Genomic DNA, 13,616 nt, shown 5'->3' on the forward strand with positions numbered 1-13,616 from the left:
CCGCTGCTGACATATAAATTTCTCAAATATTTCACAAAAATAAATGTCAGTCTCTCGGCTTTTTGGGGCACAGCTCCATCGCTTTCTGTGTGAACCCCAGTGCAAGAAACTCATTAAAATGTCACTTAAATGTTTAAATTTTTAATTAAAATGCATAAATAATAACACTAGACTTGACTTGAAACGAAATGCACAGAATGCAATGCCTTGAAGTGGCATTTTGTCCTCTTTAGAGCCCTTAAACACACACAGATAAACACAGGCACTCGCAACAACACACACACACACACATGGAAAAATATCAAGTATACGTTGGCATATTCTATGGATTTTGTTTTCGTTTGTACGGCTGCAACTGCTGCTCCTGGTGCTGCTACTGCAACAATATTTACACTGTTGCTGGCGCAACATTAGAACAATATAAACAAAATGAAATAATCATAATAAATAGAGGGGCATAAATTCAGGGGCCCCAGGGACAGGAAATTATCAAGGATTGTCGGCCTCGGGCGATGACAGTTGCAAATAGAAAAAGCAGAGCGTGCTGTGCATCTCCCACATTGATTATTACTTTAAATGCCTGGCAATTGTGTGTGTGTGTGTGCTTATGTGTGCGATAGTGAGTTGGTTTCTGGTTTCTGGATACTGGTTTTGTGCTTTTGGCCCTGGCAGGTCCATTATAATATTGCCGCAGACGTAGCTCCTGCTTCTAGCCACTTTCCCTTTTGGCCCGTTGGTGTTGATGCGCAGTGTTGGCAGCTGCCAACATGGCGCCTTTGTGCCAACACTTTAGCCACATACAAACACTAACACAACAGAGCACAACAAAAACTGCAAACGCAATTACACACTAGCCTAACACACGCATAGATGAATACCTATTTTAATTTTCATAAATTTGTAATAAATTTGCATAAGCACTGTTGCTCAAATTTCGAGTCAAAGGCTGCAGAATATTCGCAATTTATTTGCCTCTGATGGTAGAATAAGCTGGTTGTACACAAAGATTGTTACCGCACATGAAGTTCATTTTTCTGTTAAAGTTAAAGATAGTTTCTGGGAAAGGAAGTTCTATTTATTTTAGAAGCAAAATATAATATTTGTATAAGAACAATTTTAAATGGTGCACATCAAAGTTAAGCAGCGAAATTTTGATGATCAGTCTTCATATCTCAATTTCAGTTAATTGGATGCTCGTGGTGCATAAACTCAATAAAAGCCTAATGGCAAACCCATCGATTTTTATTAAAAAGAATGAAATGGGCCCAGTAATCAATCTGAGCTGCCAACTCTAAAACTCTTTTTCTAAACGATTGGAGTTTCCATCAGCGAAGGCCGTAGAACCTTAACCATTCTCCAATTTCCATAAATCTCGACTTTTCCCCAGGCTGTTGGCAAACTTTCCTTTTGGTGGGTGTGTTGGTTTTTTTGTTTTTTTTTTGTGACCCATGTTTTTCTTTTCTTGCCCTAATTAAAATGACAGCCACGCCCACGTTGCGAGTCAAAAAGATAGCAGAAGCGAGGTTAAAACGCGCGCGGACTGACAAATAGGCTGCAATTTGCGTTGACTTTTCGCCGTGCACCCGAAAGTGATTTCAATTTTTAATGAGTCCTGCCAGCCTGAAGTTGATTAAGTGCGTTGATTCTGCTGCTCGCAGTCAACGGAAAAGGACAAAGGTAAACATGCCATACAAAGACACAATGATACGCAGATACGTAGTTACGGGCCACGAAAGCGAATCGATTGCATGGGACGTGTTGTGGGAATGGTCCACTAGTTTGGTGGGTGTGTGGGAGTATGAGTAAGTGTGTGTGCACTTGACCGGAGACGAAGGATTTCATTAGCACAACATTTGACAAAATGCAAACAAATAAACAAGAGGCACAAACAATGGCTAAGACCGCAGGCGGCCACTTAGCACTGGTATACAATGGGATAGACAGGCATTAGGGCCATGTTAACATGACTTCCTTCCTCGCCCACAATTTGCACGGATTTAGATATGGATGTAAATGTATATGAGTATGTGTATGCTCTCTCATATATGGGATAGCCGTGGGACAGAACCACAAAATGCTTCATTTGTTTTTACTGCCGGGGAATTTTTCCTTCCGGCTTTCTGTTCGGCCTTCCAGCATTGACATGACATGAAATTATATTAATGAAAAACTTATTGACAGCTGCAATCAATCAGGGCAACTCTGACAACGCACTGGCCCCGTATCCATATTGATTTAATGAATTAAGTTCACATTGATGTCGAGCGCGGCTTCTTCAATTCCATTTAACTGAGTGTCCCAGAGTTGAATTTAAGTAGTGGCACTAAAAGAATTTTAAAAGCTACATACATATTTTTCCTTCAAGTATCCAACTTAACTAGAGAAATGATTATTTGATTTCGGATCACTAGAAAAAATATGCAATATATGTATGTGTATATCATCAGGATTTTTTCTAAAAATAAATAAAATAAAAATATGTACACGTATGCGTTTGGGACCATGAATGAATCTAACGATTGTCCTCGTACTCAATCTATTTTTACCCATCTTCACCCTTGAGTATTGACGAAACACTGTCTCCTCCGCTTTTTGCAGGAAATGGACTTTGGCACCATCATGTGCTGGGCCGACAACAATGTGGGTCAGCAGAAGGAGCCCTGTGTGTTCCATTTGATAGCCGCTGGCAAACCGGAAGCGCCCACCAATTGTACGGTGGTCAATCAAACGTCCGACTCGCTGGAGGTTTATTGCATTGAAGGTGAGTTATATGGCCCACACAGAGCTCATACATATATATATATATATATATATACGTCAAATTGCCAGCCAATTTGTTGCCCTTTTTCATTCGTTTCGGTTTGGTCGCTTTTTTTTTCCTTCCATTTTGTTTCTATAATTGCTGATGAGCCAATCAATGGCCGAAAAAGGCATTGGTCAATGGCAGAGGGGCGATAAGGGAAAGGCGCAAGTGGGAGTGGTCATGTCCTGAGACTTCCTTTGCAGCATGAACACGAGTGTGCGAGAGATGTAACATGTATATGTTGAGTTTCCTGCAACGCTTTTCAGACTCATTTAAAATACATGAGCGACTTAAGTGCACTTTGGCAGCCATCTACGAGTATGTCTATCCACTCATACAGATACCGATTCATTCCCCCCCCCCACACACACACACGCACACACTTACTTACACACTAACACATATCCACACAATCGTAAAGCACAGCCAACTTCCTTTCGTGATGCAGACACAAATAATAAAAACGCAATGAAAGCATAAAACTAGAAAGGAAACGCTTCGCAGAGCGGAGGAAATAATGTTCCTAAAATTTCAATTCCAGTTTAAAATTTGCAGTAATAAATAAAATAGAAGAAGACCGGTGATGAGCGGAGTGAAAGCGGAAAGGACGAAGAGTGCACGGCCGAAAGTTAAGCGCAAATTTGTACATACAAAATGTTTTGGCTTGTTAGGCAACTTGCTGCCTTCCAGTTGCAAGTTGCCAGTTTCCGAAGACTGAGAAGACCGAGAACGGAACTTTAAATACAAATTCAATTCGCATATTTTATGCGCAGCGCAAGAGTGGAAAACGCAAAGACAGAAAAATGCCAGCAAAGCGCAAAATAAGCAGCACAAATTGCAGTCCCAGAGTTCAAAGTTCGCAGCGATAGAGTTGCACATTAGCGCAGACAGAGAAATGTCCTCGCAAATTGCAACAGCTCCGAGCTTATGATGCATTTATGCAGTCCTTGAGTGCCGAACCGGAGACAGGGGCATCGAGAGGGTGGCAAGAGCAAGAGCGGGGGGAAAACCGGAGGGAAAAGCATGCGGATCCTGCGAAAAGGCAACGCAAATCAAAGCGTTGCATAACGAGGCGGCTGCTGCAAGAAGTGTAACAAAAAGCGCATAATAACTGCATACTTAATGGCGCTCTTTCCCGCTACTGTTTGTTACGCCCCCGCTTGGCGCTTTCCACTTTTCCACTTCCCCCCTCCCCCACCCCATCCATCCGCTTTAAGCGCTCAATGTTTTCCACCAATTGCCGGCAATCGCAATTGTTTTGCTTACTTAATGTTGTCTCAAGTGCTTGCCCACATCGCGTATGCGTAATGTGTAATTGCATTACTACGCGCTGCAGAATGGCGAAAAGCAGGGAAATTCCTTGGCAGTGCCTTCATTGTTGCGATTCATGAGACTGCTCGGAAATGCTTGAGTTTTCCCTTTTTTTATACGTTTCATATGCCGTTTGGGCCAGCGCATGTGGCAGCAATTACTTTGTTGGCTTAATCTTTAACTTCAGAGGTATTCAAATTGAAAGGATGCATTTATAGTAATTTTGATAATAAATCTTAAAATTTCAATTGTACTTGAATTCTAAAAAACTCTCGTATATTTTGTTGCAAAATTGACCTATTTATTGAAATAGTTGTAATTCATGTAAATTTGTAACTTACTAACAATTTAATCTGAATAGAACAACCGCTTGTCATTCCTCATCAAGCTATCTACTTATCTAGCCCTCGTTAGCGGCCACGTTGCGTATACTTGATGACCGAACTTTAGTTTCCATTACGTATGCAGTGCAGCGAGGACTTAAAGCTCCTACTGTTCCATCTCTCCCTCGCCGCCTTGAAAAGCCATTGTTCGCCTTATTACCGCATCACTCCCACAGTCCCACTTTCGCCCCCTTTTCCGCCCCTCGGGCTGCTAATTTAGTGGCTGCACATTATTATCATAGTCATCAGCATCATTAAAACTTTAACGCAAGTTGTTTAAGCACAACACAAGAGCAGCAGCATCAGGATCAGGATCAGGGTGGCGCGCACAATGCGATACTTTTTATATTGCACTTCACATTAAGGCGAACGACTGGTGAAATGCCACGCCCCTTACTGGCATACACCAAGCACCACCCACCACCCACCGCCCACAGCCCTTGGTCGTTTGTTTTTATAATAACTCAACTTTAGCTGCGGTCGACTTTAATAAGCCAGCACGCAAGTTGGCCAACTCAACTCGACGTGGCCATCGCCGCAGCTCAACTCGGCTCAAACCGAACCGAACGGAGCTTAAACCAACTCTCAGCCCGCCTTGAATTGAATCCAATGTGCGGTACTGAAGACAACTCCACATCTTTGGGGGCCAAGTTCGGTTGGCTACTGCTGTTTTCATTTTTCCATTGGTCGGAAAACAAAAAATATAACAAACTTACTGGGCAACGGGAATGGGAACGGCAGCTAACCGAACTCATCAAGCGTCGGTTTAATATAATGAAATTTCAGTTTATAACATTTTGCTTCGCTGCTGACGATGCTGCTGCACTGAGAAATAATCTAATTCAATGGAAAATGAAGTAATGCAGAAGAAACTGCATTTTCTGAATGCAGCTGTACTTAGCACACTTTAAGATCAACAAATAGAAAATGTTATTCTCAATATTGACTGAATCAAAATTCGCAATTAAATGGTTTAAGATACTGTTAAAATCGTTATATGTTAAAAATGCTGATGAATCAACATATTACATAAGCCATTTAATGCTTTTTTTGAGTGTACTGCTGTTGCTGTTGCTAGTCGCTCTTGCTTTATTATTTTTACTCCACTTGCGTAGCGTCCATTGTTGCTGTAGCCAAGTAAATAAAATTAACCCATTACAATGAAGTTTTTTTTTGCTCTGACAACGGAGCTGCGGCAAATTTCATTAGCTAAACGTTTTAAAGTGCGCACAAAATGGCCGCCAACAAGAAAGGAGCAGGGGGTGGATTCCTTGAAAGGGAGTAGAAAATAAGAATGGAATAAACCCACCGAACCACCGAACCACCCAGCACCCTAGCCACCCATCGAACAATGACGCTTTGAGGCAAAGGCCAAGCACATTCTCTTTACTCTATTTCCGTGCCCTTTTCTTTGTGCCGGCGAATTCGGGTGGCTAAAAAGGCGGCCAACAACAACTAAAATTCATGGCAACATATAAAACATTTTCCACAACAATTTCTCCTTGGGACCCGGGGGCGTGTGCCAGGCTGAAGTAGTTGTTGCTGGTGAAAAACCCGCCCTAAACCTTTTCACTGGCCGCTGCTTTTATTACAAAATATTTTAACATTTTTCGCAAGTGTTTTAAGTCGGCTTTTGTGTCTACAATGAAGTGGCATTTGAGCTGCCAAAGCTAGGCAAAAACAGCCGCTAAAGAAGTGGCCCAACATTAGCCTCTTACTTTTGGCCAAAACCGCTTCGCCTATCTTCAGTCAAAGGGGCGAACTGGAGTGGGTTTTGGCCAGTCCTTTTGTGGTGTGATTAAATGGCATTTAAAGTGTAACTTTAGATTACTGTAAATACATATTTTCGGCAGCAGTGACCTCAAGTTGGGTGTTTCTGAGAAAGGCTTTTGTATTTTATGGAATTGAGAGCGTTTGAAATAAATATAAATGGACATAAAAGAGACTTCATCGTTATTAAGTACATGGTCAACAAATAATTTGCTAACTTGATGGCCATTGTAAATGGTTTCCATGTTGAAAAGGTTTTCTCACTGAATTTGCATTGCAAAGTTTGAAAGCTTTTAGTCAGTGATAAGGCCATTTATCTGTTTTACCTGGCATCAAATAAAATCCGAAAACCAAAGTCCTGGCATTTGCAGTCATAAATAAATCCCGCCAAGCCCCTGAGCAATGTATAAATAAGAAACGCCAATCCATCCGCAACTACTTAATATTAATAAGCTCAAAGCTGCCTTCCCCTTGGCTAATGCCAATACCGGTCAATATGCAAAGTAAGCCCCAGTTCGTGACAAGTTATGCAATCGGTGTCTGTTCTTCTTTTCGCAGGATTCGATGGCGGAATGCGGCAGTGGTTCCTCATGGAAATCTTCGATCAGCACAGTGGTCAGCTCCAGGCCAACATCAGTGCCAAGTTTGCGGCCCTGAGTGTTACGGGTCTGGATGCTGGTCGTCTCTTCCGGATCTATGTGTATGCCGCCAATGGACGAGGACGCAGCGATGCCATTGCCCTCGATGGATACACTTTGAAGGCGGCCGAGAAGCAGACCGGTAAGTTACAAAATACCATTACTACTATTTTAAATTTAAAATTCATATGTCATTAAGACTGGGCAAATCAGCACTGCGGGAGAAATTTCATACTAAGAGAAGTTCGGACCGGGCAAATCAGCACTGCGGGAAAAATGTCACATGAGTTCTGCAGAGCTTGCATTCAACAAATTCATAAAAAAATAAAAATAGTGTAAATAGTTAGCTTTTTCGCTCAGTGCTCTTTTGTTTTTTATGCTTTTATTATGCTAATATTGAGACTTACTCTCATTTCTGCGCAAAACGAAGCGAACTGCATAAGTTAATGCGGCGAAAAGCCGCTGTATCAGTTTCGCAGCAAAGAGTGTACTGGGTTTTATGATTATTATGCCACCTCGAAATTTAATTACGCTAAACTGCTCAATGAATTGTAAATTCAGCGACACAAAACTTTTGCCTGCAGTTTTCGGGCAGTAAACGCAAAAATTTTATGCGGCCTTCTTCCCTCGCACAAAGTAGCGAAAAAAAAAAATCTGAAATGATTAGCATTAATGAATTGGGGTTGGAAGAATGCGGATAGCGACTTTCTTTTATTGAGGGTAAGGGGTCTAAACGAAAAAGGAAATTGTAATGCTAATTAGCCAAAGGAAGAGCTGACAAGAATTTTATTTTCATTTTCGTACATTTCCCTTTTGGGGAAACCAAAGGAAAGGAAGTCGAAAAGCGAGCAGAACATCTAGAAGGGACAGTCACATTTTGTGTAAACAACTTGAGCCGACATTTCAATTTTTCAAATAAGTCAGTCCGAGCAGTGGCAACACTGGGGAAAGAAAAGTGCAAAGCAAACACAGCAAACGGCAGGAAAACCAGGCAGAGATGGAAATCAGAAAAGAAAATTGTCTTGGCTGGCTGGGTCACAGCGTAGATGCTCTGGGTAAAGGTTAAGCTTGATTATGATCAGCATTTATAGAGGATTCATTCAGTCAACGGAGAGATTTGTATGCCTTCTAGAGACACCGAAAGAAATCGAAATATGGATGTTAACTAAGAGAAATGCTTCGTAAGAGCATATTTATACTATGGTTAAATATTCAACTTTTGTCAATATTTGAATCGCATTTACCTTTGCAGTTGCCCTGACCTCCTACAAGGGCAGCGCCCAGAGTCCTGATAACTTCGAGCTGACACCGATCCTGTCGATTGGCATCTTCGTGGGCATCCTGGTGGCCATCGTGTGCATCGGTATTGGCACCATTGCCGCACTGAAGCTGCGCTCGCATAAGCATCAGCAGCAACAGAAATTCGTACATCCGAATGCGAAATTCTCACGTCCGGGCAATTTGCAAATTAAGGACAAAATCTCATTGCCATTGAGTCACTCCGAGGAGATGTACGACGAGAAGAATCCCGATGTGGTGCCCTACAATGAGGGTAAGTTACCGGTTCCACAAAAAACCCCCTTTGCTTAGATACCCAACCTCTGGGTGTGCCCCCAAGATAAATGGCGTCTGCCCAGGCTTCTGTTCACAATTTATGGCCGCTGGCTTGGGGCTTCCCCTTATGCAAATGCATTTGACAGGCCGTCCAGGGCTCATGCAGGCAAAACAAACAGGACCCAAAGTCCTGGGCAGCTAGAGAGCTGGAGAGCTGGCTGCATTTTTGTGCCAGTGCTGAAATATTTAAATGACAGCTAATTGCTGTCAGCTCCTCGCCGGTTAGCTTGTTTGCTCATGTGTCTGCAGTCGAGGGCCTTAAAGACCCTGTTAAATGGGCAAAATGGGGAGTAGCAGCAGCAGCAGCAGGAGCAGCAGCAGAAGGAGCACCAGCAATTTCACTCACTGCACGTGCTCGCTTGATTAATGGCAATCAAGAAATCAAGCGGCAGCCAAAGCAGAAGCAGCTCCACCAGCACAGCACAACAATTTAATCAATTTTCGAAACGTAAAGCAATTTCATGGCCAAAAAAAAAACCAAAAAAAGTAAACTATGGGTAAAGCCAAGGAAGCTGGCGGTGGGTAGCAAAATGGGGCAGGAAGAAAACTTGGTGCCGAAAATCACCAAAAGATTTGAGGGCGTCGGCCGGGCCAAAAACTTTTGCCTTGCTCCTGCTACTTAACAACAAAGCAGAGAAACGAAAACGACGTCGTCGGCCAGTTCAAAACTTTTCGAACTAACTAAGCGTTCTCCATTCTGATCCGTTCCATGATGTTCTCACAATCACCCGAATTCACCCCACCCGGAATTTCCATCCAGTTGATGGCGAATATAAACAAAAATCAGCAACACAAACGCCATCGGGACATCTTTCAACGACCAGCGAGGTGGAAATCAGCTGCAAGCCGGGCTCAACATCCGGCACCGGAATCGTCCAGGCCAACTCGGCGGACAGTGGCACCTATCAGAGCAGCAAGGTGAGTCGACGGCAGTCGGCCAAACTTTTGGCCACCGAAAAGTTTTAATTACAGTCGAACTACTCTATGACGGGTGAGGGGGCAGACCCACCCAAAATGCCGACAGCATTGCCATAACAAATGCTTTGATTTGATGTCGCAAATTTCTTGCGAAAATCCTAATGCTCTTGAAAACAATTTGGGCCAGATTAGAAAATAAACTTGTGATTTTAGCCCTGCCCGGAAAACAGTTGGCAATGAGGCTTTTGGCCTTAACTCTGTCGCTATTTTCTCACTTAAGGAGTAATCTTGTTTGTACTTCTGTATTTCTTGAAAGCCCAAACTGTTTTTTTTAATAAATTGAAAATTAAGTTACTTGTAGTTACCTTGACGAATGCCTCGTGCTTATTGCTAAAAACTCTTCTAATACTCTTTTCTCAGAAACTAATTTCATTTAATTAGGAAAGGAATTGGGAATAATAATAGCTGTTAATTAAAAGAGCTACTGACTAATTAACAATTAGTTTTTGATTTTATATTATTTAGTTATAACCCTTTTTGATTTGATTGTCTTAGTTTTTCGTTTAATGTAAACTAAATATTATCTCTGTCCACAATTTAATATTTCTAAGAATCTTTCATTGTTTGTTTGTGCTTATTATCGAAATTCCTCAGAAAGCTTAAAAATATGTTTTTCAATTATTCCTCAGAATGTTGAAATGAAGATGAAATAAATAGCGTCAGAAGTATTTGGGTTCATCAAGCAAATAGTTATTCAGTGGAATCTCGACTGTTCCAAGAAATTCTGTGGTGGCGGTTTATTAAATGCCTGGCCCATTCTCTTTCCTGCAGGACGATGAGCTGCACTACGCCGAGCTGTCGCTGACCAACATGCCATCCGGCAGCAGTGGCGCCTCCAAGAAGGGTCAGCCCGTGGGCGGGGTGGGGGTGGTGCAGCACGTGGTGCAGCAGCAGCAACAGCAACAGCAGCAGCAGGGGCAGGTTCAGCATCCCCATCCGATGTTGGGTGGCACCTTGCCACACGGCTCCAGTATGCGGAAGCTGCTGCCGACCATTCCGGCGACGGCGACGCTGCAGCGCCACAAGCCAAATGCGGGCGGCATGCAGCATCCGCACCAGCACGCTCCGCCGCCCACGTACGACTACGATTACTTTGAGGAGCCGACGATATATGCGCAAATCGATGCGTACAAGACGATGCAGGTGGACACAGGAACAGGTGTGGCAGGTGTCGGTGTCGGTGTCGGTGGATCAGGATCGGGGGTAACCGGTGCGGGGGCAAGCATCTCATCGCCAGGATCGCATGGCACCCCATCCACGGTGTCGCCTGGCACCGTGCAAATGTACACCCTGCCCCAGCATCCCGGTGGCTACCACACACTGCCGCACAATCATCACGCACAGCAGCAGCTGGCGGGCGGTCCGCAGAACTCCGCTTCGATGATGCAAATGATGCACCAACAGCAGCAGCAGCACCAGCAAATGCACCACCATCCTGCGTCCAACATGCCACCCTCCTACCAGCAACACCAGCAGCAACAGCAGCAAATGGCCCATGGCCAGATGCTGGTATCGAGCAACAGCAGCGGATTGGCCTCCACCACGGCGGCCGTGGCCAGTCCCAGTAGCTCATTATCGGGACTTTCGGGCGTGGGCAAGTCCTATTCGCGCGAAATAGTCACCGTTCGCACCCCGCTCATGTATTCGCAGCAGGAGAGCTGCGTCTAAGGTCTCCCTGGCATCTTACGGATATTCGCCGCCCCGAATCCCCGAAATTACCAATTTATGTAGTCATGTAAGTCTTGAGCTCTTCGTGGTTGGTGTCTAGGCTAAGTGTTGCCAAAACGAATTGAAGTAAATTGCAGCGTTCTGTAGAATTAAATCGTTTGTGTGCTCGTCGAGGAACTGAATATTTTTTAGTACAAAGCTCATACAAAGGCTGCCACAAATCTTCTGCACTGAGCATTACAATCCTAAAGAATACAAGCAGTAATTCGGTTAACTTATCAATGTGCAACCAGTAAGCCCACATTACTAATTCTTTTAGGCCGCCAATTTATAATTCAATCACGAAATATACATATTTAATTTTCTATATGCGGCTGCTGTGGTAGTTACATATCACAAAACGAAATTATAATTTAGGTGTACATTCTAACAACAATGTTTAATTAATGCATCATAAAAATTGAACGGTAATTTAAAACACCCAAGCTGTAATATAAATAAATCAAACTTCAATGCGGAAAATTAACAGAAACGAGGAAATACATATTCAGAACTCGTAATGCATAGCAAATTTTGCACAGATTGCTATATTTTTTAATGCAGCCAGAAAAATTAGGGTTTCATTTCATTAGGTATACTTTCACTCAATTCAAATAAATGAGTAATGCAGCAGAAGATGATTGTTCCTTCCTTACAGTAAGTACTCAGATGGACACACAGCCTATGCCATATTTTTTCATCAGATTACCATACACTAACGAGAAGTATATATTAATTTCGAAGGGTACTTTGTAAATGTTTGTAAATGTCAGCTGAAGTCAGTAAGGAGCTGCAATTTTTAGGAATTGGGCTCAATGAACGCATACAACTAGAATAAATTTAGTAAGGTATATCCTTGATATAATAGACTTAAAGTTCACACTCACTCAAACGAAGATGGGCGAGCAATGCGAAAACGCACCTTCTTGGCAATTATATTGAAAATTAATTACATTATTCAAATATATGGTAAACAATATAAATAAAGCAAACACTCACACCTTAACAGACACACACAAGCAAATTAGCTGCAATTAGCTTAGCATAAATGAATACTAAGTATTAATGTGTAAATAGTAAAATCGTAAATCAAATGTATTACCGAACCCAAAAAGCAAATCAAACAGAAACGCTGCAAATTAATGAATGTAAATTAGTTGCACATTCTATCAAAAAAAAAACTCCCAAAGACTATAAATAACAAATAGAAAACACAACAAGGACCTATTGTTGGTATGTAAAGTTTGGAAAATAAACAAAAAAGAGCAAAACTAAGAAAAACACGTGGGAATGTTGTTGTTTGTAAATGGCATTTATATATCAAATTGTATTTTTTCTCTTTAATGTTTGAACTGTAAAAAAGGCATAAAAGTAACAAAATAAATGCACATTGTAAATTATTGTTACATTTTAATATTTACGTTTTTAGGCAATGGAGGAGAGAAAACACACAAGCGAGGCACAATACTTCTTTAAAGTGTGTATAAAACAAAATGTTGAGCCGTAACTCTTATAGACAGATTATTGGCCCAGCATGGCAAATGTAATTTCCATTTCCAGCTAGTTAAGATGAAAATAAGAAAACAGAAAAACAAACTAAAAAAAAATAAAGAAACAAGTGATTTCTCTTACATCAATTAGAACGAAATACAAGCAAACGTGCATATATGGTTCGGTCGTCATCATGTATGCGTATATTTCTGCATGTAAGTGTTCCAACCAATCTGAATATAAACTAAGTGTAGCTAATTTAACGTCTAAACGAAGCCATAAAAGATAATTGTAAAATATATTAATGATTTAGTTTAAAGCCAGGCATATACTCTACAAATGAATTATGAATGTATGTTATGATTAAGCACTCGAAACGATATGGAAAATACCCCTCCCCTATCCCAATGAATACAAGGAATACAATAATAACTTGAGACACAAGAAACAAACTGAACATCAAGCAACTGAATGAACTCAACCAAATAAATCCATACAAAATTTCAATGAGAAGCGTTTCAGCATTTTTTCTTTGAGAGCGGGATTCAAAGATTTTTCACAGATTTCAGATGTCTCCATTGGTGGCATTATCCCGTCTCAGTCAGCGATGAGGCTCAAAAGAAGTCTCGGCCCATTAGCGACAAGGCTTTCACCGCTGCAATATTGCAACAACTTTAATGCACAGTCAAATGCAGTGAGATAAAATTGTTGTCATTCTACACAACAAATTTGTATTTTTACAGATAGATATTCGAATCATCCTAATTTATATCAAATATTTGATCGCTCAAAAGTTTGCTTGTCAGCTAGCGCTCATCGTACATTTATTTACTGTGCTCCTAAGATATTGGCTCAGTGTAGAAACACAGTAGGAGGTAAATTGACAATGCTGTGTTGCTCGCATCTTCTTGTAACGGAGGC

The 13,616-nt window shown here is 41.7% G+C and overlaps 1 protein-coding gene across 1 annotated transcript in view; it reads left to right on the forward strand.

Annotated features, from left to right (window-relative positions):
• LOC6551900 overlaps nt 1-11,646 on the forward strand; it is a 77,081-nt gene extending 65,435 nt beyond the window's left edge. The window contains exons 13-17 of the mRNA XM_001980579.3: nt 2,599-2,761; nt 6,826-7,047; nt 8,158-8,457; nt 9,280-9,437; nt 10,269-11,646. Coding sequence (XP_001980615.1) covers nt 2,599-2,761; nt 6,826-7,047; nt 8,158-8,457; nt 9,280-9,437; nt 10,269-11,165 — 1,740 coding nt within the window. The 3' untranslated portion in view covers nt 11,166-11,646. The remainder of the gene's footprint in view (nt 1-2,598; nt 2,762-6,825; nt 7,048-8,157; nt 8,458-9,279; nt 9,438-10,268) is intronic.
• Nucleotides 11,647-13,616: the final 1,970 nt, after the last annotated feature.

The sequence above is a fragment of the Drosophila erecta genome, unplaced genomic scaffold, assembly GCF_003286155.1.
Source record: "Drosophila erecta strain 14021-0224.00,06,07 unplaced genomic scaffold, DereRS2 tig00000000-arrow-pilon, whole genome shotgun sequence".
Taxonomy (NCBI): Eukaryota; Metazoa; Arthropoda; class Insecta; order Diptera; family Drosophilidae; genus Drosophila; species Drosophila erecta.